The sequence below is a fragment of the Barbatula barbatula genome, assembly GCF_947034865.1.
Source record: "Barbatula barbatula genome assembly, chromosome: 7".
NCBI lineage: Eukaryota > Metazoa > Chordata > Actinopteri > Cypriniformes > Nemacheilidae > Barbatula > Barbatula barbatula.
The window spans coordinates 4,968,640-4,991,808 of record NC_136770.1 but is presented as its reverse complement, the minus strand read 5'-3'; the positions used below and the strand labels follow the sequence as shown (position 1 = coordinate 4,991,808).

At 39.3% G+C, this 23,169-nt stretch overlaps 1 protein-coding gene across 3 annotated transcripts in view; it reads left to right on the top strand.

Annotated features, from left to right (window-relative positions):
• Positions 1-23,169, top strand: part of ptprfa (protein tyrosine phosphatase receptor type Fa) — a 146,632-nt gene that overhangs the window by 70,185 nt on the left and 53,278 nt on the right. For all 3 annotated transcript variants that reach the window (XM_079460917.1, XM_079460916.1, XM_079460918.1), the window contains exons 5-7: positions 6,594-6,782; positions 12,998-13,108; positions 22,272-22,541. In XM_079460917.1, the coding sequence (XP_079317043.1) occupies positions 6,594-6,782; positions 12,998-13,108; positions 22,272-22,541 (570 nt within the window). The remainder of the gene's footprint in view (positions 1-6,593; positions 6,783-12,997; positions 13,109-22,271; positions 22,542-23,169) is intronic.

Sequence of the window (23,169 nt, the reverse complement as noted above, 5' to 3'; positions counted from 1 at the left end):
AAGATGCAGCCACGCCCTCTGACATCACACGCTCTAGATGCCAACATCACTGTCACTTCATTGCTCGTGTTGGACAGGAAACTGCAGGCTTTTGCTTGGCGGACGGTGTTATGTTACATAAGACTTTTTGAAATACTCGGCATAAAGGATAAGTTATTTTAGCACAATCCTGTAGAATCAACAGTGACGCCAACGGCGCACCAAACCCTGTTCCTCAAGTCCGGCTCATTTCTTTAGCATGCAGTGATAGTTCATTACAGACAAGTGTGAGATATCTCTCCATTTAATTTATACCCAGCACCGTCCTTCTCCTGAATCCCTACTTACCCCCTCACCTCTGCTTCCTCCCCTTTCCTAAGCTCATCCCCATGCAATCGTTTTTTATCTGCCGAGGAGAAGATTTTATTAAGAGCATTCAATTTCCCCAAGGGGGATCATGACTGCTCCTTGATTATAGAGGAGATGAAAGGCCGGGGTAGGAAATGTCAGCCGTACGAGGGCAGGAAAGAGAGGCGTGTTCTGTTTGTTTTGCTCTCCTTCTCTCGCTCTTCCTCCCAGATGGAGGGGAGTTCATGTCGTGTTAATTAAAATGGCAGTAGCTGGAGGATGTGCTCTCCACCCTGTTCCGGCCCAATGAGGATCAGCTCCTTGATGAGGTGTAGATGTCCTACCTGAGAAACCTTAGTCAGGGATGATGGAAGTATTATTTAACAGGGGGCAGGAGGTTCTTTTTTCCATCCAGCAGTCATTTATTATTGCTTTTGTTCTGAGACTTGATGTTAAACGGAGGTCCAGTAATACAGTTTGTAGCTTCATTTGGACAAAGTCTGTGCTTTGGAAGGTCAGGCTCAGCCTCAGACATCACACTGAACGTTGGCTGAACTTATGGCGCGTGAGAAAAATTTTCAATCAGATTTTATATCGTTTTTTTTAAACAAATAATGTATGCAGTTGCATTTATAACTGCAATTATTATAATTTTTCTCTATTTGGGATATTTTTTGTCACAGGAACCGTCTTTATGATATATATCAAGTAGATAAACCAATGATGGCTAATTCATTGAGGTATTGATGGTCAATCCATTTGCTCATATCACTTAATTACTTAAGTGATGTTCAGACTCTCATTCTTTTCATTCTATTTAAAGAACGGACCACCTGTGCTGCAGTTTCAGATAAAGTCACCAGCCAATTAGCCGGTAAATCACTTTTATTTATTTTATCCACCAAGGACCATTTTCTCAGAAGGCTCTTTTTAACTCTCTTTGCCACTTAGCCGGTGTTCATTTTAGGCCCTGGTTACGTTCCTGCAAAATGTTCATGAGAATTAGCCAGAATTCTTAGCTTGCATGCAAAGGTTAAGAGACTTGAAAATATCGTGTGAATTCCGGGTCATGTACATCAGCAAGGCTTCCTGCCTGAAGTATTTGCTCGCAGCCACGGCTCAAGTGAAAACGGCTGTATCTGTAACAGATCTGTGAGGCAGCTGTCAATCTAGATCTCAGTAAGACTCTACGCATGCAGCTGTGAGGGCGGACACACACACTGTCTGATGCCGTTCTCATACTGAGAACTGTTGTTTCACACCTGAAACCCTCACTGGTCGGAAAATCATAGAATGAGTCTGAAAAAGCACCTATTGTACTTTCACAGAAATGCACCAATGTATCGGCCAATAATCTGTATCCGTCAGCCAGTGATCAGCGCCGATATGTCTTGTTAATGAAAAGAGGAGAGGAAATTGCAATGATTTTGTACTCTCTATATAGAAAATGTTAAGAAACATCACCAGTTTGATGTTCAATATTAAACGTTTGTTATGAATCAATAACATTCAGAAAATTCTGAACTATTCATTCAATCTACAGAATCCATCTCTAGGTGCTTGTTATGGAGAGGATTGCTGTTGCAAATGGATGTACGTTTTTTACTTGATGGATGATGATAATGAAACTAGAAACCACCCAGAATACCATTGAAACTGCATAAGAATGCCCACGCAACCATCCGCTTCCTTCGAAATGTGTACAAAAAATAGTTCTCGCCACCAGACCGGATTTATATTTGTCAGCCTGCCTTGGACACATGGTTTGATTCTATGCAGCATTTAGTCCAAGAATTCACAACCAGGAAACATTAGACAATATCCTCCTGGGCTATTGTCAAATTCTGTCGCATTTTCAAAAATTTGTCAGAGCCCGGCAGCTTGAGACATACACTCGCAACCCTATAAAGATCTGTCTCTCATCCCCAGAGCAAAACCGTTCCATCTGTCTGTCTGCATTACAGCCGAATCTGATTCTCATTTCTCTTTGCCTCCAGAAGTGTCTGAGATCCAGCAGGTATACTGTTTCACCTTGTCAGTAACCATCCCAGAACCAAACCCCAGTGTGGATGTGTTTTTCACACACACACACAGGCAGAGCTGGATGGATCATTCTGACACATGTTCAGTGGACGGCCCACTTCATTACGCCTCAGTCAACACACCTGACCTGCTCCTCTGGGTCCTGCATCTCTTAAGTGTGATTGAGATCTTACAATCTGCTAAGGTCTGAAAGCAAAGCACGTCAGTCTATATTTGTCAGTTAAGCGCGTTAGAAAGAGGCAGATGTATTGAGTATTCATGTATTTGTATTCGGCAAAGGAAAAATGTACTGACACAATGTGTCAGTGTATTGTTCTGTTTTGATAATGTCCCTCAGGTGATGGAGTTATCAGGTAAGACAGAGAGGGAAGCAGACAGACAGAATGTTGTCTTTCATTTGTTTCCTGCGGCGGATGCTGCAGGGTCACCCTCTCCTTCTCATATGTTTTCTCCGGGGTTGCTGTGGCAATAAGCTTCCATGAGCTGACAAAAATCCTGTGACTTTTAGAGAGAGACAGACAGGCATGTCGGGACAGTGTCCTCTCAAAAGCTAATACTGTCTGACGGACGGGCTGTCAGTTCCGCCGCGATTCCAACATTCAGGGATTAAAGAGTGGAGAGAGTAATCCCCGATTTCACATTTTTTCAGCGAATAATCGTGGCAGCATCGGAGTCACATAATAAGGCCAAATACATCCCCCTGACTAATTCGTCGGGTTGCCGTAGAATTCTTTGTTAAGCAACTTGCATACCTTTAATGAAATAGCTGGGTGTTAAATTACTGTGAGAAACATCCACGCTGGCGTCATTGTGTTGAGCCGGTCAAAAATGCAGCCGAGCTGTCGGTGTGAGTGTTTAGACGTCGCCCCGTCACTGGAGAATAATCCAGGTGATTGAATTTCAGGGTGTTTCTTGTGTTATTTGTCTTTTACTAGTGCACAAATGAAGGTACGACATGCTTTCTTCAGCCATCAGATTTAACAAAGGGCTTGAAACAGGTCTATGGGTCGGATCCAGAAAGCCTCATTAAAGCGTGATGTCTAGCTGGCTTTCCGTGTGCCACGTAAGACTCTTGTGTGAAGCTCCAGGTTCAAGTGCACACTTGTGTTCTTCTGTACATGTGCTTTTACAACACTTTGGACAAAGCTTCTGGCGTAGGTTACACATTTAGGATGCCGTGGGGCATGAAGTGATTCTTGATTTATTCCAATGCTTGCTAAGGCAGGCATCGGTCCATCAATTTAAACTTTTATAACTCTTATAAGTCTTTTCACTTTAGTCGGGTTAATGCGGTTCCAAACATTGAACTTTGTGAAGTGAAACAACAGAGCATCCCTGACTCTTGGTTGTACACTGGTGGGATATTTGAATACAATGCTTACAGGTTTTATCCTTTTTTACCTCGCTGACATTGTGAAGTCAAGCTTGAGATTTCTGAACAGTTAGCATAATGAAAAAAACAGCGGATGGGCATGGCAGCCGTTCTTTGTATTTGGCAACCCTGTGTTTTTACTCTTACATTTTAATGGATGGTAGATACAAATTAAACACAGAACAGAATATCTTAGGGGCTGAATACCAATGCACCACTCAGGACACCTTAGAAACCACATAGCAATGTACTGGCAACCACTCAGAACTCCTTAGCAACCGCATAGAAATATCCTGGCAACCACTCAGAACACATTCTCACTCACATTTTCTTAACCTTTTTAAACATCAGAATTGCAAATATTGTTTTTATTTTTAACGTTCAGATCTCATCTAATTATGTTATATCCACAGTGACTTGTAGTTTATCGCTCATGGTGAGAATCAGAACAGTGGTTTTCTGGTTAACAGCTCTTCCCATGAGACCGTTTTACTGTTCTGAGGTTCATTTTAGTATGATGACTTCTTAGGTTAAGTACACTTTTGACTAAATTCTTATGAGAGATTAAAAAAAGGGACACAAGTGAGATGAAATGTTAAACGAGTTTCTGAGGAAAATGTCTGGAAATCTGGAAAAATTCCAAACCTCCTATCCATGTGACTATGTAGGAGATATAACCAGAAATTTTGAACTTTATCCATTTTTCCTATGGGTAAAATTTAACCACAATACCATATATGTACCACACTATACAATACCCCAGTATACCGTAGTATCTCTTACAAACCCTCCCTTCCCTGTGGCTGGGATTGCAACAGAGGATTCCTTCAAAACCTGAAGCTGTATCTCGCTATGGTCGGTGTTGGTTTATCCCCACTGGGGTCTATTACCAAATCTGTGTGTCACACAAAGACCTCCAGTGCATCATAGTGACCCCGCTGCGACCTTATCTGTGCTTTTTCTCCATGGAAAACAAACACAACAACAAAGGTAACAGGATGAGGTGTTCAACAGGTGCACGTTCTCACACACGGAAAGAGTCAGACAGACATCAGCCCTACGGGGAATCTCTCTCGGCTTGTTCTGGGATATTCTTGCGTTGCAGGGTTCTGGCTAAGCTCTTTATGTAGGCTTTCCCTACTTCTCCCTCTATTGTTTCAGAGAACACTCTTCTGTGTGAGTGTGCATAATACGACCGTACTGTGAGAAAACGAAACTTTGGTGACACTGTAATTTAAGCACAATGCGGTCCGGTAACATCATTGTGTTGGTGAACTCATAAACAGCTTCTGAGTATTTTAAAGGCAGAATGGAATGTGTTTTAAGAGGTCCGTGATTGGAAAAATTTATGTTTTCATTATTTTTATAAATATTTTAACAGCAACGTGAAATTCTGAACAGTGTTTAATGAGATCAGAGATGAAAGACCAAAAGGCCTGGAATGCCTAAAACAACAGTTCTCAGGTTAAACAGGATAAAATGCAAATTCACGGTTGAAGGGATGGTTTACCTAAGAATTCTTATTTTTTTATTCTTTAACAATTGTTGCAAGGCAGGGCCTTCATGTGTGTTCCACAGAGGAACATGTCTAATTCCACCAACCACAAGATTTGCTTTTTGGGGGAGATCAACAGCGAATTATGTACAGTATAAATGCCAGTGCATATTAAAGTTATAAATGACGAAAAAAATAAATATTCTGTCATCATTTACTCATCCTCGTGTCCTTTCAAACACGACTTTTTCTTCAGCTGAACACAAAGAACTTACTCAGACCTGCTCTCAGTTTTGCAACAGACAAAAAATAGCATTTCATCGAATGTGCAATGTTAATAAAACTCATTAAATGTGTCCATTCTATACACTGCATCCTGAGCCCGACCCTCCAACACACACACGCATGATGTGTGTATAGACATAAGTGTTACCACTTGACTTCAAAGCATATGGTACGTGCAGACAATATTTGGTATGATTATTTAATTGAACATGAAATTATTCAAATAAACAACAGCCTTTTACCTTTTAATAAACACGCTAGGCCTCATCACAATTGAGATGTTATTTGCATTAATTGCTGCAGCTCTCATGTTTTGGTAAGGCTCAATTAGTGTTGTTAAACAGCTTTGAACATTCGGTCCTATTATGTTTTCTTTCTGCACCTGCTGTTCTTAATGATGCTAATTTGCATATTCCTGTTATTTCCTCTAATATCTGGTAGCAGGGATTGCGTGTTGGCCACATGACCCTCTTTTTTTCAATGACCGTGCTCCTCATTTCCCATTTCAAACACATAGAAGCACGTTTCAGATTCATAGTTCAGCTCATCTTTGTATAAATAGGTATAAATAGACATTTGGCATCATGAGATCTGACATGCAAGATTTCTCCTCCTCCATAGTGCAAAAGAGGAAGTTGAACTTAAACCTTTGGATTGGAGTTTTATTGGTTCCCAATTTAGTTTTAGCTTAGACTGTATTCTTTTGAGACCCTGGGTCAATATGAGCCAGCCGTTCTGTAAGGTGTTGAAATACCTCGAGGGAAATTTCCCCTCTCACCATCGTACACCCATGACCAGAAACACCACAGGCAGATTAGTCACACCTCGACCCGCTCAGATTTACATTAGCAGTGGATTTCACAGCGTGAACTGTACCCCACCTCTCTTTCTTACAGTCACGCGTGTCAGCTGCCAGAAGCCGGGCGGCCCGGGTGGTCTTGCATACCAACATTTATAATGCCGTGGCTTTTTTTTATCAAAGGGGCACAGCGTATGGTACAATTTCATCATCTGTGGTGCTGTGTATGTACGTGCTTAATTCTTACTCTTTGTTATGCGTGTGTGTTTCAGAGGACCAGATCCCTCACGGGTTCCCCACCATAGACATGGGCCCACAGCTGAAGGTGGTGGAACGAACGAGGACCGCCACCATGCTTTGTGCTGCGAGCGGCAACCCTGACCCGGAGATCTCCTGGTTTAAAGACTTCCTTCCTGTCGATATTAACAGCAGCAACGGCAGAATCAAACAGCTCCGTTCAGGTAAAATAAACCTGTGAATACACAATATAATATTCAGAGGGCTTCAAGAATGAAAGTGTTATGAAGGTCTTCTGCGGCAAAGAAAATTGCGAACAGGAAGGTGTTTTTTATTTGACGACAAACAATGACGGACGTTGCACAATGCCTTCTGGAACGTACAGTATTTAAAAAAAAAATATAGATATATATAAAAGAGTTTTAGGCCTTGAAATCAGATGAAACAGATGAATCACAGGTTTGATTCAAAGCAAACAAACATAAAAGATTTCTTAATATTTTCATTATGAAATGTATGTGTTAGAACATGAGTCAGAAACGACAGTACATTATAGAACTGTCTAAAATATCAGTAGCGATACATTTATATTTTACGTTTATAGCTAAATATTCAAACTGTATACTATACAGAAGACGGAAATAGTTGCAATGTGTGGATTTTCACATTTTGAATGCATCATCACTCCCACGTGAGAATTATGGGTAATTTAGTTCGTTTATTTTTTCCAAAAATGAAACGATAGAAGCAGACTCTATAGATTAAAATGATGTTTTCACCCACAGTGTGGCTAGCAGTGACATCTGCTGCGAAAGGCAACACAACCCTGACACTTACCTGTTAACATTTACATTAATTGATCAAAGCCTGGAAACTCAAATGCCATATGAATACAGAAAGTGTCTTACATCACACAAAACATCCCATGCACGCTCTCTCACATCAATAGTATCTCACAGAAAGAGAGCAAGCGACCATTTTATTTCCTAACGGGCCTCCGGTTTCATTTTTTGAAGTAAACAGGGGTAAACATGAGGACAGCCTTGCAGTTATTATTCATAACCCTCCCGTTAGGACACGCAAACAATATTAACAACACAGAGCCGTGATTTGTTTTGATTGGAATCATTGGGCCTTGTCAACAGTGATTTCCAGCATCAATCGTCAAACGGTCCTGTATTCGTCAAATAATTCCCACTCGGACAATTCATCTCAGATAATCGTGTAATTTATTTGTTTGCATATACTCCATTATTTGATCCTGAGATTAGCTCTGCTCTCCGGCCATTAGCACGACGGCCTTTTTTCATTAACCAATGCTAATGAAACAATTTTTCAATTCGTGACCTTTATAGAACTTCTATGAACAAAATGGAAAAACACTCATAATTCAATACCTGCCGCTTCAAAGCGGAACCTTAATCTCACTGCGGCACGTCATTGTGTTGGAGTAATTACCATCAACCGTGCCGACCGTGCACGTTCTACCCTGGACATCAATCAACAATCTGTTTACAATGCTGGCTGGGTGATAAGCAGGCAGGGAGGCGACAACTAGAGGTACAATCTGATAAAATGCGAGAGAGAGGATTAGACGCTCTCTGGATTGTAATCCTGCTTCTTTCAGTGTAAACAGTAACAGGAAAGCAGCTGCACAACAACATGTCAGGAAGCAAGCCCCCGGTCAGAGAAACGAGTGACTGGCCCTCGGCGTCCTGACATAAAAGAGTGGAAGAGCTTTGAACCGGCTGCTTTTTCTGTTCAGATCTCGTCTCACGCCCGAGGGCATCATCCCGTGCTGAACATTATTTAGAGAGTTCACCGGCCTTCAGGTTATCAAGACTTTTAGTAAAGAAGTGATTTTTTTAACATGGGGTTCACGACCCCTAGGTGGGCAATGGTGGAATTGCAGCGGGTCTGCTATTTGATGATTGAATTAAAATATATATTTTGGATCAAATGAAAATATGTGTATGTTAAAGTTTAGCTACGTAAATATAAAACCGTCCTTCATCATTAAAATGAAACATTTAAATGATCACAAGTATATGGCTTTGTTAATCAAGAAAAAGTTATAATAATAACAAAAATTATTTGTGACTAATAATTATAAAATTTGGACTAATAATTTGTGACTAATTAACTTTTTTTGACCTGATCATATTTGAGACACTTTGATCTAGAAACATACAGCTGCGGAAAAAATTAAGAGACCTATTCAAAATGATTATCAGTTTTTCAGAATTTTGTATTTATAAGTACCTGTTTAGATAAAATGATCATTTTGTTTCATTCTATGAACTGCTAACAACATTTCTTCCAAATTTCAGATACAAATAATGTTTCTATTTGCATTTATGTTGTGTATTGGTCAGGCTTAAACCCCAAACGTTTTATATAAGGGAGCATGCTCCATCTCTCCACCAAGGGTTACTTGACTCAAACAAGTTTGAAGACCCCTAAATGATTAGTGCCGAAACAACTGTCAATGTTATTTATGCCCAAACAAAGAGTTGTGGGTTTGCACCAACCCCTAAATTGAATAACCAGCGCACGGCCTCCTTCTTCCAGCTAAGCTTTCAGGCAGAGGTGATTAATAATGATTGCTGAGAGGATCCGTCAGACTGAATATAGATTTCTCCTTAGTAAAATCTAACTGAGTTAAACGTCGAATAAAGTAACACATATTAGACGTTTATCCCCTTGACATTGTGAAGATATAGTAAAGTTTTACTATTCTTCATTATGGTGGTGCTACACTGTAGGTTCACCCAGCAGAATGAGCTCGCTCCGAGCTTTCCGAGGGTCCCAGTGTGCACCGGGCCCCGTAAACTGATGATGCCTCCCAAATGCAAGCCACACAGTTTACAGAGGCTTCCTTGTGTCTCTGATCCCCCACCTTCCCAAATCTACTCCTGTTTTCACCTGCGGAGAGGTTGGTTTATAATCCAGATTAACATAAATCTGCATCATATCCAACAGACTCCACAGTATATGAACACGAACCTTCTGTACTGTGTACAGTATCTCCAGTAACAAAAGAGATTTTTCTTGTAAAAGTGCTCAAGGGTCAGTCATTGCAATACATTACGGGATAGAAGTATGATAGTAATTAATCAAACTGCTGTCACAAGATTTCCACCCGCACATGCTGTTTTTATTTAGCACAGCTGCGATTGAACCCAAAGGCCAAAGATGTGCTGTAGGTAGAATATGAATTTCTCTAAAAACAGCAGGAGACCCTTGTGCACAGAGTGACAGGAGAAATGGTTACTGGCTCAACTGTCAGCAAAAATATGTCACCCCGAGGCTAAAACATACTCGACGCAAGTATGTGACACCTCGAGCTACACAAGTGGGGTTTCACAGATGCCAGTTGCATTCTTAGCATCCCCACAAGGGGAGCTAAAATGAGTTAAAGCTTAAGATATGGCGTTCTATGACGCTACTGTTTTGGCAAAGCAACAGAATAATTTATTGCCAATACCGTAACATTATTGATCATTGAAGTTGTAACATAGCTTGGCTCAAGACCTCTTTGTTAAATCCCTTTTGCAAGAAAAGCAAGTACATGCTTTTTGCATTTGCCTACTTGCGTCGGGTACGTTTCTGGCCTGAAAGAGGCAATATAAATTATTCATTTGAAATAAAACACATAATAACGTGAAGGTGCTGCAGATCGTACAGCACTAAGAAAAAAACCCCACATTTATTTCTCAAATCCGAATGGGATTGTTCATGGCACTTCTTAAAAATACATATTTTTTCTCCTGTATATCTCTCCTGTTTTCTCTCGTCTCTCTCTCTTTCCTCTGCACTAATGGTTCTCTTTAATCTTATTTCCATTCATATTACCTCATCAGGTGGTACACCAATCAGAGGTAAGAACGCTGAAAACAGAAAGTATCCGAATGCGTCGTCACCTGATCTTTTACTCGTTCACCCCCAAATGTCCCCATCACTGTTTTCACCTCCTCTCTCATTCTGGGTCTCTCCTTGTCTTTCTTCTGGTCTTCAGTCCAGCCTCGTCTCTGTGCATGAACCTCTGCTTGTCTGTCTCACGAATGGACGTCTGAATCAAGCCATTTGAAAAGAATAGGAATGTTAAAGATTTTGAAGACCAAATCACAGGAAACCTAGAGGCTGGTATCTCTCCAAAAACGGGAAAAAGTGTTAATGATTTTCCATTGATGCATGTCACGAAACTCAACAAGAACATGTGCTTGCCGTATTTGAAAATAAGGACATTTTTGTCTTTTCTACAATTTTGAGTTTTATGTGTGTGTCTGTGTTTGTCTGTGACACCGGACATTTGGTGTGGACACCTTTTTTATTATAATGGGTTAGATTCTAATCCCGTGTAGACACGGTGTGAGAGAGATTATTATTAGTAGTGAAATGTTATTAATATTATTATTATTATTAATAGGTATTTGTTGATTAAAGCTATTTACATCAGGGCCGATATATCCGGTTAATCAAAATAGGACAGGAAAATGCAATGATTTTGTGTATAGAAATTGTTAAGAAACATCAACAGTTTGATGTTCAATATTAATGGTGATTATATTAATTAATAACATAGGAAAAAGTTAAGAAATATAATTGTAATCTTCATAATCGGTATGTGCAGACATCACTCTGAATAATGCTATCGGTATTAGTAGTTGCAATAGATTATTTGAGTTTTTTTCTGTACAGATATTCCAATAATAATCTTTATTATACATCAAGACCTGGATGAGTTTTAGTATTAATTCGTATTATCATCAATTCATCATTTTAATGGAAGACGTAAGGTCTTCTGATGACTGACAGCCTGTCTGATCAATATCCTCATCTCCGGAATTAGCGAGATACCTTGACAACATCTCATTCCCTGAAATGCAAAAACGCAAAAGCTTAATGTCAATATGACCGTTTGTATTAGCAGTACCGCTCTCCGCTCAGGGCTCTTGACTAAAGCTGATGAGTCTTTTCTTCAGGCCAGAGACCAAAACGACCAGTCATAGAATAGCTCACCGTCGACATGGGTTAAAAGAAATGCGGTTCTCTATTGTAATACAGAACTGATCTTTCCATATCCGTTGATGTAGAGACGAGCCGTCGTCACAGGGAATCTGAGATTAGACAGACTAGACATTTCTTAATATCAGTCTGATACTAAAACATTAGATATAAAAAGAACTGATAGGAAAAAACCTGATGATAAGAGCAAAAGAGACAATAGCGCTGTTGTAAACTCTTTTTGTTAGGTATCACAGAGTAAGAGCACTTGTGATGTGAAGATGGCTGCACAAAGTAGACAGCCAAATGGTGCTGCCCTGTATCCATTTGGACCAAATCTAAGACGGCATTGTATGTATACTTTGCAAATAGAGAACTGCGATGTAAATAAAATAAGAAAAGTGTGTGTGTGTGTGTGTACATTTGAAGAGCGAGGTTAATGCTCAGATTTCTAATGAGGTCTCATAAACTTTCAGTTATGTTTCAATTTTTAATGCACACATTTAAACCCATCCCATAATGCATTTCAGGAATATTTCTGAAATACAGAACATTGAAACAACATTTTATTTCTTTCGGTGTGCCTCCATCATTCTCAGATTGCATGATGTATGTCACGCGAACGAAAAGCACCGCCATACTTAACAACCTAACGGACCGATGATCTGCTTCTGTTTGTCAAAACACAATGTCTGCAGTGTTTCTATGTTATGTGTGCTCTTAAATATATCAAGAATGAATATTCCAGCACGCTGGGGTCAGGTAAGTGGTGGTAGGATGCAGATAGACGTCTGGCCTTTCTTTTAGAGAGAAAAAGCGTTGCATGTACTGCGACAGGTTTGTCTTTAAGTCAACAAGCTGTTAGTGTTAGTCCACCTGGATCACCTTTTGTTTGGTGACATGGCTGTCGATGGATGCTCGGAGGACGTATTGACAGTAATTGTGCCAGTTATGTCTCGAGTCAGTCAAATCCATTCTGGTTTTGTCTCTGCTAGCAGAAATCTGAGCTTATGCGCCCTGACAGTTCTAGCCAGCAGTGCCTACAGGTCTCTTTACTTACCCCAATGAATAAATAACTCAGTTTGCTTTCCATTACTGGCGAGGATTTATTGAATTATGGAGCGAAAGATGTTTCTCGTTTCTTTCTGTATTTAGAAAGGCAGGAAAGGTCATGTGGCAGCCAATTGTTAGTCAATGAAGTGTGTGTCTGCGGTTTAGCTGCTGTAGATTTGTGGAGCACAAATAAGATTTGCTTTCCCTCGGGGCACCTGTGCCGATGTTTTGACCAGCGTTCTTGTCTGGGCACGACTGTTGTTGGATCGTTTGCAGCGTGTTCCTGTTTAGTGCGTTGGAGGTTACTACAGTTTGTGTGTGTGTGTGTGTGTAAGATCATTTTAGTTGGGTTTGTGATATGTGTGTGTTGTGTTTGCAGGGGCGCTACAGATTGAAAACAGCGAGGAATCCGACCAGGGCAAGTATGAGTGTGTGGCGGTGAACAGCGCAGGAACGCGGTACTCGGCTCCTGCCAACCTCTACGTCAGAGGTAAGATCTGCCGACGTCACCGAAGGTCCATCTGAACCAAAGCCAAACCCTATTCACTTCAAACCTCTGCTTCTTATGCAGGATTTACCAGAGCTGGACCTGTCTCTCAAAACCTGATCATTTCTTTTTATTCTTCTCTATTCACCTGATAAAACCTCAAGCTGCTTACATGAGGAAGAATTACTCTTATTTTCCACCTCTGATCTTTTAAAGGCATTTTAATGACAGCTTTGCTGCAGTGACCCAGCTGTGTGTTTGTGTATGTGTGTTTACATTGTGTTTATCAGTGGCAGATTCTAAAGATAATACATTTGACTTAAAATTAGATGTAGACAAACGATTCCACATCAAATTTGTTTAACCCGGTGTTGTGTTCATGTTATTGTTACTTAGATCGATTTTGCGCATCTAGTTGACCCACAGCATTATTCTTTTTAAGCAAATATATCCATACTAATGTGTGTAAAAATCAACATATCAAACTTTCAAGCAACATATATGGGTAATATCTGTCATTTTCTTCTTTCACGTGATTTTATTTTATAATGTTATTTTATTTTAAAGCAAACATTGATTGGTCCAACACACTAAACGGTACTGAAGTCCACACATACAAAAAGTTAAATATTATTAATAATAATAAAACAAATATTAAATAAATGTACTGATGTGAGCTGATTTCTCACAGAAACCAGACTTAAAGCTAGTCCCAGACTAAAATTAAAGTTGGAGCTGTCTTACCTGAAAATAATGCCCGACATATCTTAAAATACACCAGTGCCATTGTTTTGTTTCAGGATGCAAACCAGTTATTTTCCCCGAAGGCATTTTATATGATCGATTTAAACATTCTAATTTAACTTAAGCTGAGACTTTTCTGTGAAACTGGGCCTTAGACACGTAAAATGATCTTTAAGTTTGATTGATTGCTAAGATTGTTTGTAATGTTTTACATGTCATTTGGCTTGACATCACACAGCTAACCGTGCAATTCATTGCTAGAGGTGTCGAACATATCACTTTAACCGTAAGCAACACTTTAGCAAATTAGATATAAATCCCTCTCACTCCACTAGCCAGGCAATGAATATGAGAACCAGTGTAAGTTTTGTCAGGGTATCCGTGAACGAACATGTCGACTCTTGCAGGCAGGATCAGAGAATCTCGTTTTTAAGCAGAGCCGTGGAATTTCCCTCATTATTAATGTCAGGATCTATTACAGCAGAAACCACAGAGCCTTCAGAACTCCACTCTTTCATTCAACACACCTCCGACAAGTGTTCAAAGACCTTAAAGGATTTGTGAATATGGAAAGGTTGTGGTAAATTGTCTTTTTAGGATGTGAACTGAACACACAAAAACGCATCGATGCTTTCTTGAAAGCTTGATTCAAGGGTCAAATGCTACAGTCTCTCTGCCGCTATCTCAAGGAATTGATGTCGTTTGAGTCTGTTTATAATATCTGTGTTGGGTTGAGACTCGGCTCTAGAGTTGGAAATGAAAACTAGACTCACATCTTTTTCCATAAATTCTGCTGGTTTTCTTCCTCGAGCTCGACCAATCAGAGCGCCTCGGTGAGAAACCCTATATAAATGATGCATGGGGAAGATCAATTCTCTCCGGAGCTCTTTGATCTTTACACAGACCACACACGCGCACACAATCGGGATGTACTGTGATGAATGACATTTAATATATATGTATGAGTATCAGACTTCACTCGGTGCTTTATTTTTGTGTTTGAGAGAGAGCGAATGGTTGTTAGTTAGCGAATGTTTCACCTGTTGTGTCAGACTTTTATTGCTTTTTTAATCAGAGATTTATAACTCACATGTATTCGCAGTTGAAGTGAAATGTCTGAGTTATCTGTTTGTGTGTGTGTACGTACATCTTGCACTCCGTTGTTTTGTAATGAGTAAGGCTGAGCGACATAGTAAAGAAATGCTCTCTAATAAAGACTATGAGTTCAAAACATGGCATTGTTTGCCAAACACATTGAACTGTAAAAAAACAACTAAAACACAGTTTAGAAGAATTAAGATGATAATGGTGCTCGTGGTTCTTTATATGCATCAATGAATGTAACAATCATACGGTACAGTACATTCAAGTAAATCAGTGTTTCAAAAACATCAAACAACGACATTGTTCTTTAAACGGTAAACACCATCTGTATTCCCTTCTCTCTGGACACACACATGCACCCTACATTTACACAAATAGCATACTGTATTAATATAACATGGAATAATCAATGGATTTAATTTAAGATGGATTTCCAATATGATGGTAGACTACTAAATTGTGGATATGTATATGTTGCCCAGCCCTACTAATGAAGGATAGTCACATACAGAAAGCTGTGTGATGGGTTTATTTTCCTTTGTACTGTAGTATAACTGTCTAGAGTCTCTCCGCAGGTGTGTTGACATCACCGACACACAGTGACATCAGATCTCTGCTGAACGGCTTGTGCGCGTGTTTAATACAATCACAATTTTTGTTTGTTTGCTTACAGTGCATCTGTTGATCACTGTATATGGGAGCCACCATTTCATAAGTGCTTATCCTGTTCTGTCACTCTCATTCCCATGTGCCTTACCACACTGACGCTCACACCGTTGAGGGTCCTGCCTTTTGCTTGTTTGTTTATGTGTGTTTGTGCCTTTGAATTGTTCAATCACATTTCACCCCAAATGTGGAAAATTCTGATTCCTTATTGAAATAGGCTTGTGGGTTGTGTCGTTGCTCTTATGATAATAAAAGGGATAGTTTACCAAAAAAAAATATTCCGTCATCATGTACTCTACCTCAATTTATTACAAAACTGTATACATTTCTTTGTTTTTTCTGTTGAATACAAAAGAAGATTTTTTGAAGAATGTGGGAAACAAAAAGTTGTGGGCCACCATTTACTAGCATGGGAGTTTTCTTATCTGCTATGGTAGTCAATGGTGCCCCAGATCCAGGGCCGTCGCTAGCGCGGTGAGAGGTGGTGACAATTCTCAGTTATACTATAAAGTCACCTGTTTCGAAACAACATTTAATACATGAATTACATAAAGGAGATTTTTTATAAATTTGATATTTTATACAATACCATGTTATTTCCATCAAACATTAAGACTTTAGAAACATTTAAGTGGTCTATTTATTTATTTACATGACTCCAGTCATACATTTAACTTATTCTGTCAAATAGACTACATCAAAGAGATAAGGCGTAAAACTTGATATTAAATGTCCCTCTATTAATTGGAAGGCGGTGAGGACCCACATAAAGTTTACATTGGTTCTCTAGCTATGGCTCTGCCCAGATCTGTTCATCTGTTCAAACATTCTTCAAAATATATGCTTATTTGAAAATGATTTCCCCAATATGTTCAGAAAAATAGGCTTCAGTCTTTTAATGAAATGAGAATCATTTCATGTAGTTTCTACTGTTTTCTTGTTTTGGGGTGAAATTGATGTGTGAAGTGAATGTGTGTATGCAAATAGCAGTTTTTTACTAAATACGTTTAAACCATAAGCAGATCAAGTCATCCTCATAGTATTTTTCATGACTTTAGCAATATATCAAAGAGAAGTGTGAGTGTGTGTGAATCGCATGTTTGCTGGTGCTCTTTCATTGTCTTCACATTCTCGTCTCATGTCTCTTTTATGGATAAGCAGAATATTTGCCTGTTTTACTCTCTCTCTGTTTCTCCTTGTCTTCCTCCTCTTCTTCCTCTACTCTTTTGTTTCCCTCCCTCCATCTTCATCGCACCCTGCCATCCAAACTCAATCCACTCCTCACTCTCAGACCAACGGGAAGGTGCGTTCTTTTCACTCTCTCTCCTCCTACTCAGAGGGTCTGCGGACGGGAGCCGCGTGCGCCCCCTGCTGTTGCGTGCCGGACCCCCCGTCTGCCACAGCTGGACAGACTCGTGCATGACGCTGCTGCCTGTTGCTTTAATGCATTACCTTTCAACATGAGATTTTCTTGCATGCTTGTGGACGTTTTGTCATCACCTGATTTACTTTCTTTTTTGTGAGGTGTAAAGAGTCAAGAATATAAGGGCCAATGTTAGGCTGCTTCCACACAATTCTAGTATTGATGATGCCGACCCGAGACTCTCATTATTCAAATCTGCATCTTGTAGGCTGAAGACTCGGAGAGGGACTATACTTTTGGTTTTCAAAAGTTTTTCGTTCACGCTGCTGTTTTAAGAAAACGTTTAGATATTTTATGCAGTGTAGCACGGCACTGCAGCATAATTCTTTCTAAATCTACCGGGCAATATGCTGTTGTTCAGAGCTTGAACCGAGAGGGCAAAGAACAAACAGAGAAATCCACCCTTAGCTTAGCAGATCAGACTCGTTTATGTACCAGTTCAAATTTCAAAAACAACAACAATCCTTCGCTTTTCTGCCCGCCATTCTGAGATCTCGTCCTTTCATCCCGGTTAACTGCCAGAAAGCCTTTTGAGTTCTCAAGCATTTAAACTGGCTAAAGCAGCTTTGATTGTTTGTTTTGAATCAGCCATTCGGTGAAGACTTCCGCTGTGGAGAACAGCACAAACAGAGCAAATAAGATGACAGAAAGCAATGAGGCTTTTTGTTTAAAGGCTTCCATTATCCTTTCAAATAAATCCAGTCCCGGAACGCTTGATCCCGGGCGTTTGTTCTCCGCGGAGAAGACAAACACGGCCCTCTCTACGTTATCTCCAAAACAAGCTGTTTCATTTAGACAAGAACGTTGGATGACATTGACAAATTAGCTTTTTTCTTTTGGAAATTTGTGATAGGAAAAGAGAAATAGCATCTGATGTCAAACTGATGGTCTTGGAGGTCTGTTTTGAACTCTGATAAACAATCGCTTCAAAATCAAACAGGGGTTTAGGGCACGATACCAGACAAACTTTAGGTAAACTTTTTCTGTTTCACCCCCAAACGCCATTTTTCTTGTGCACATTGTAATATTATTTTCATGAGAACTACAATTTTTTTTCCCAGATTCTCATTCGTTTAATATGGTAATAATAATGCGGAACCCAAAACCAATCCACTGATTTGAAGAACCTTAATGGGATAGTTCACATAAAAATGAAAATTCTGTCATGAATTACATTTATGCATTTGGTAGATGCTTTTATCCAAAGCGACTAACATTGCATTGTACTATACTGGACATTTGTTTCTGACAATGTGTAACCCCCATGGGATCGAGCCACGGTCAAAATTATTATTGTACACTTGTTTTCTTCTGTTGAACAACCAAATATATTTCTTTGACTTCAACAGAACAAAGACATTTATACAGATTTGGAACAGCTTGAGGTTGAGTAAATCATGACAGAATTTTCATTGTTAGGTGAACTGTCCCTTTAATGTTGCATCTAAACTTGTATAGATATAACTGTTCTTTATAATGGTAAACAACTTCTGCAGAAGGCATTGAAGAACCTGACAGGAATCAGTTAACACGTCCGGGGTTTTTTTGAAGACCACTCCGATGTCTATTCGATGATCTATTGAGTTCTTTGTGTCTTTACACATGCTTTCATTTCTGTGACCTCAGGCACGTTCTCATCAGCACTGTCGTCCTGCAATCTCTCGCATTGGCACAATGCACCTCTGACATGGATTCGTGAAAAAACATATTTTATAACTTCCAAATGGCTCAAATGTAATTTCTAGGATTTAAAGCACAAAAACTGGCAACATCAAGACTGCTTTTCTTGTTGTGGAATCCCTTGCTTCTGAAAAAAAATCCAATTGTGTACTTTCTATTGATCAGAGTGGGCTACAATTGGATCTTTTGCACTTTGCTGCACATTATGTCATTTATTTGTGTGCAATTCATTTGATTTAGTGTATTGGTCACACATGCATGCTTCGTTGACTATTGCTGACGTGTTTCTTTGCTTCATGCTTCATTGATATGCTTTAAATGATCTGTGTGTGTGCGTTTATGTGTGTTTGTAAAAAAGATGTGAGTTGAATGCACCCCAGGATGGGAGGTATTTCTGCACCAATCCTCCCCATCTGAAGCTTGCAACTCTCTCTCTGTCTCTTTCTCTTCTAATTGAATGCCTGTGTTTGTGTTTATGTCTAACAGCAAGCTTTCATTGCTCTACTAACACTCCTAGAAACAAGTCTTACGAGATACGTTCAGCCCATTCTCTAACCTCATGTCTACTCTGAGAGACTCTGAAACTTTCCTAACAACCTCCAAACTCTTGCCATCATGTCCTAACCATCCCTCATGTCCATGGATAACATCATCCTCTCTATGTACAGTGACTAATGTGGATTAATGCCATGTCTTTCTGCACCGCAGGCACTTCTGCCAGACTAACAAACTCCGTCCCCAAAGTCTAAACTCTTTGATTATCTGTTAATCTCAAATTCAGTCCGACGGTCTCTCGCCACGGCTGGCACAGATCAGAAAGCGACAGACCAATTTGCTCAGTGTTTACTAGACTCGAGTCAAGCATGCACACATTTGTTTAGATTCACTGTATCTATACTTTAGCTATTTGAAACAATCCGTGTTTTATCTTCCTGAGGCGAGTATCAACCAGACTCTGTACCATGAAACTTTTCTTTTATAGAATTTTTCTGTTAATCAGTAGATTTTTCACGCATAGTGTAAACCTGTTATTTTATGGAATTTACATCTCAGATGTTTTTAACATATTTTTGAAATACAATCAAAAACCTCAAATTACAGAAAAGTACTGCAAATTTACAAGAACTCGAAAACATGTAATTTTATGTGACCAAACAGTTATTTTACGGTCTTTCAATGGTGCCCCAATTGCCAGAAAAAAAATGACGGTATTATTTTACAGTAAAATACTATTTTGGAAAAACATAAAATTACACAACTAGACTGCAAATTTACAACAACATGAAATACTGTAATTTTACAGAATTTTTCTGTTATCAATAGATTGGTCACATGTAGTGTAAAACTTTAATTTTTTTTTAATTCTTACTTCAGAGATTTTTTCACATATTTTTGAAATATAATAAAAAAACATAAAATTACAGAAAAGGATTGCAAATTTACAAGAACATGAAAAACATGTAATTTTATGTGACAAAACAGTTATTTTACGTTTTTTTAATTGGTGCCACAGGAGCCAGAAATCTATTTTTTTACGGTATTTTTTGCAGTGACATACTATTTTAAGAAAAACTTCAAATTACACAACTAGACTGACAATTTACAAGAACATGACATGTACAATATGTCATTTACAAAGATGTAATTTCCTTTTTTGTGCAAAATTTCTCCAATCACAAGATGTTTTGTCATTATATGCATTCTATTGTCATTCACATCGCAAATAAAATATCATAGCAAGTCTTACCGTGCATCAGTGTACATTACAAATCTTTTGTGTTCTCGGGTTTGATGCTGTAAAAAAATTTAAATACACAATATACACAAGTTTTTGCTCTGAACGCTTACAGCTTAATCTCACCTGGCACCAGTAATGCCGAAAGAAACAATTATACCTAATTAAAACATTGCAAATGTGTGCGAGACAGAAGAAAGTAACAGACGACTGGAGCACAGTGTTTGGGTGCAATCTATCGCTCAAGTCATGTAAACACTGAGCATTTGAAATCTCTCTGCCCCACACTTTCCTTATTTATCCGCAGTCATTTCCTGTGTCAGGAAATGAGCAGGTAATGTTTCGATTTGAAAGCAAGTCGGAGCTTCTCAGAAGCGAGACCTGTTTATCTGTGCTTTTACTGTGAAATGTAAGTAGACGTGTGTTCGCAGACCTAATCTCAGCAACAATTCCATTTATATACAGGGACGTTATAAAAGATCAATTTAATGGAGGTCTCTCTATCAATGCTGTCAAATGGCCGCTTGCCCCTGCTGTCTCCAGAAATGACCTTTATTTACCCAAGCTCTGCAGATGCACAACGTGTCAGCTGGATATTAAAATAAGAAGATTTGGCTTTGCACGGCATCTTAATGTGTATGAAAAGACATTCAGCCGACAAATACTGTTCTTCATCTAGGTTTAGTCCTTTAAGTTCTCTAAAGAAAATGTTTGACGGAGGAGTGAACTGCACAGCTAAACTATCAGTCTCATTGATGAGAAAGTCAGAGTTAAAATCTGGAAATGACACTCACCTGTCTGTCAAATTTTTGAAGTCTGAGTGTCTGTCAGTTGTAGAAGTAGTGACAGGAGCATAGGATGTAAAGTGGATAAAGGATTGTAAGAAATGGCTGTGACAAGCTTTGTTTCTGTTGCTTCACTTTGTTTTTGTAATGCAGACAGAGTGGCATTGATTTCATTTAGTTGCATTACTGTGATAAGAATCGGCAGCGATTTGAGAAATAAAATTTAATGAGACAGTAATGAGTCTCGACCACGTCAATGCCAAGAGCCAAATGAGACACTTAAGGTGTCTCCCACAGCATGTTCTATACACTGTGTGCTTAAACTATATACTGTATTTAGCCATCTAGTGTCAATTATGAAGTTTATTGATTTATGAAGTTTGAAAATGTTCATTTTTGTTTAAATTATGACTCAGATGTAAAGTATTCTCAATGTGTGCAACATCTTTCTGTATTTTCGAATTCACTCACTCTATATACACTCCAAAATCTCACAGAAGAGCTCTTAAAGTCCCAGTGAAATTAGAAATTACAATACCTATTTTTTCATAAAATATTGCAGTGTTTATTGTTAATAACAATTCTCTTTTAATATCCGTGTGCCCTCATAATCTATAGTTAAAATCTGAAAATGCACTTTCTTCCTGCAATGACTATCCATCTTAAATGACGTATGTTAGACGGCTTGGGCCGAGCATCCGTTCACTCCTCCACTTCAACTGTCAGTCTGCTGCCAGTTCCATTTCAACAGCTGTTTTTATTCACCCAAGCAAAAGACGAAGCCACTATTTTTCTAATTAGAAATTCCATTTCACTCGGAAATGTGTCAAAATACGGAAGAAAAAAAAAAGGCAACTTTCGGTTCACGAGACTACCTTTTTGTATCTTTTCAGAGCATCGCGTCTCATATTTTTCAGTGTACTCGTTCAAAAACGTACACAAAGACCCCCGCATACTACAAGTATAAGGCATGTTTTTGTCTCCCTCACCAATATTCTATTTGTAACATCATGCGCCCTTTTCCAACAGTCCGGCGGGTTCCACCCCGCTTCTCAATTCCGCCCACCAATCACGAGGTGATGCCGGGCGGAAGCGTTAACCTCACCTGTGTGGCAGTCGGCGCGCCCATGCCCTATGTGAAGTGGATGAGGGGTGAGGAGGAGCTCACCAAAGAAGAGGAGATGCCTATCGGACGAAACGTGCTGGAGCTCAACAACATCCGCCAGTCAGCTAACTACACCTGCGTGGCTATTTCCCCACTGGGCATGATTGATACAACAGCTCAGATCACTGTTAAAGGTAAGAGACGTCGAGCATCACAAAACTAGAACACAACATTGTTGTTATATTTTAAAAAGTTAAATGACACAATGAAGTCGAATGAAGTGAAAGTCTACAGAATATTCTCAAGGAGTTGAATTTCCAAACTTGCTGAAATCCAACAAGGAAGTATTTCTACATCTCTGGCTGCTTGGTAACATTAGTCTTATCCTTAAGTAATCCTCCGCTCTCCAGCTAGCGATGATATCAGTGGTGTATTTAAAGATGTAATTATCTAGACACTTACAAACAAAGCTGCTGTAATCAGATTGGAGGTCGGGCTGAAGAACGTTGAGTGAGAATTCACATCAATAACACGCTCATGGGAATTCCCAGCGACCTAGACAGAGTGCGCACGCAATCACCTCATCAATGTTTTATCAGAGCCGGGATGCGATGTGGAGATCTCAACCAGCCAACCAGCTCTCCGAGCTTCACATCCTCATTACAGATTATTGTAAACGGCTGTTGCTCGATAATGAATCCGCTTGAAACATTTAATTGTCTCAAAAACATCATGTTGAATGCTGCATGTGAGAGCGCGCTCTCTGTTTGTTTTCTCTGCAAGGCATTCGTGACATGAATGTGTTCAATCAAAGTCTTTCTC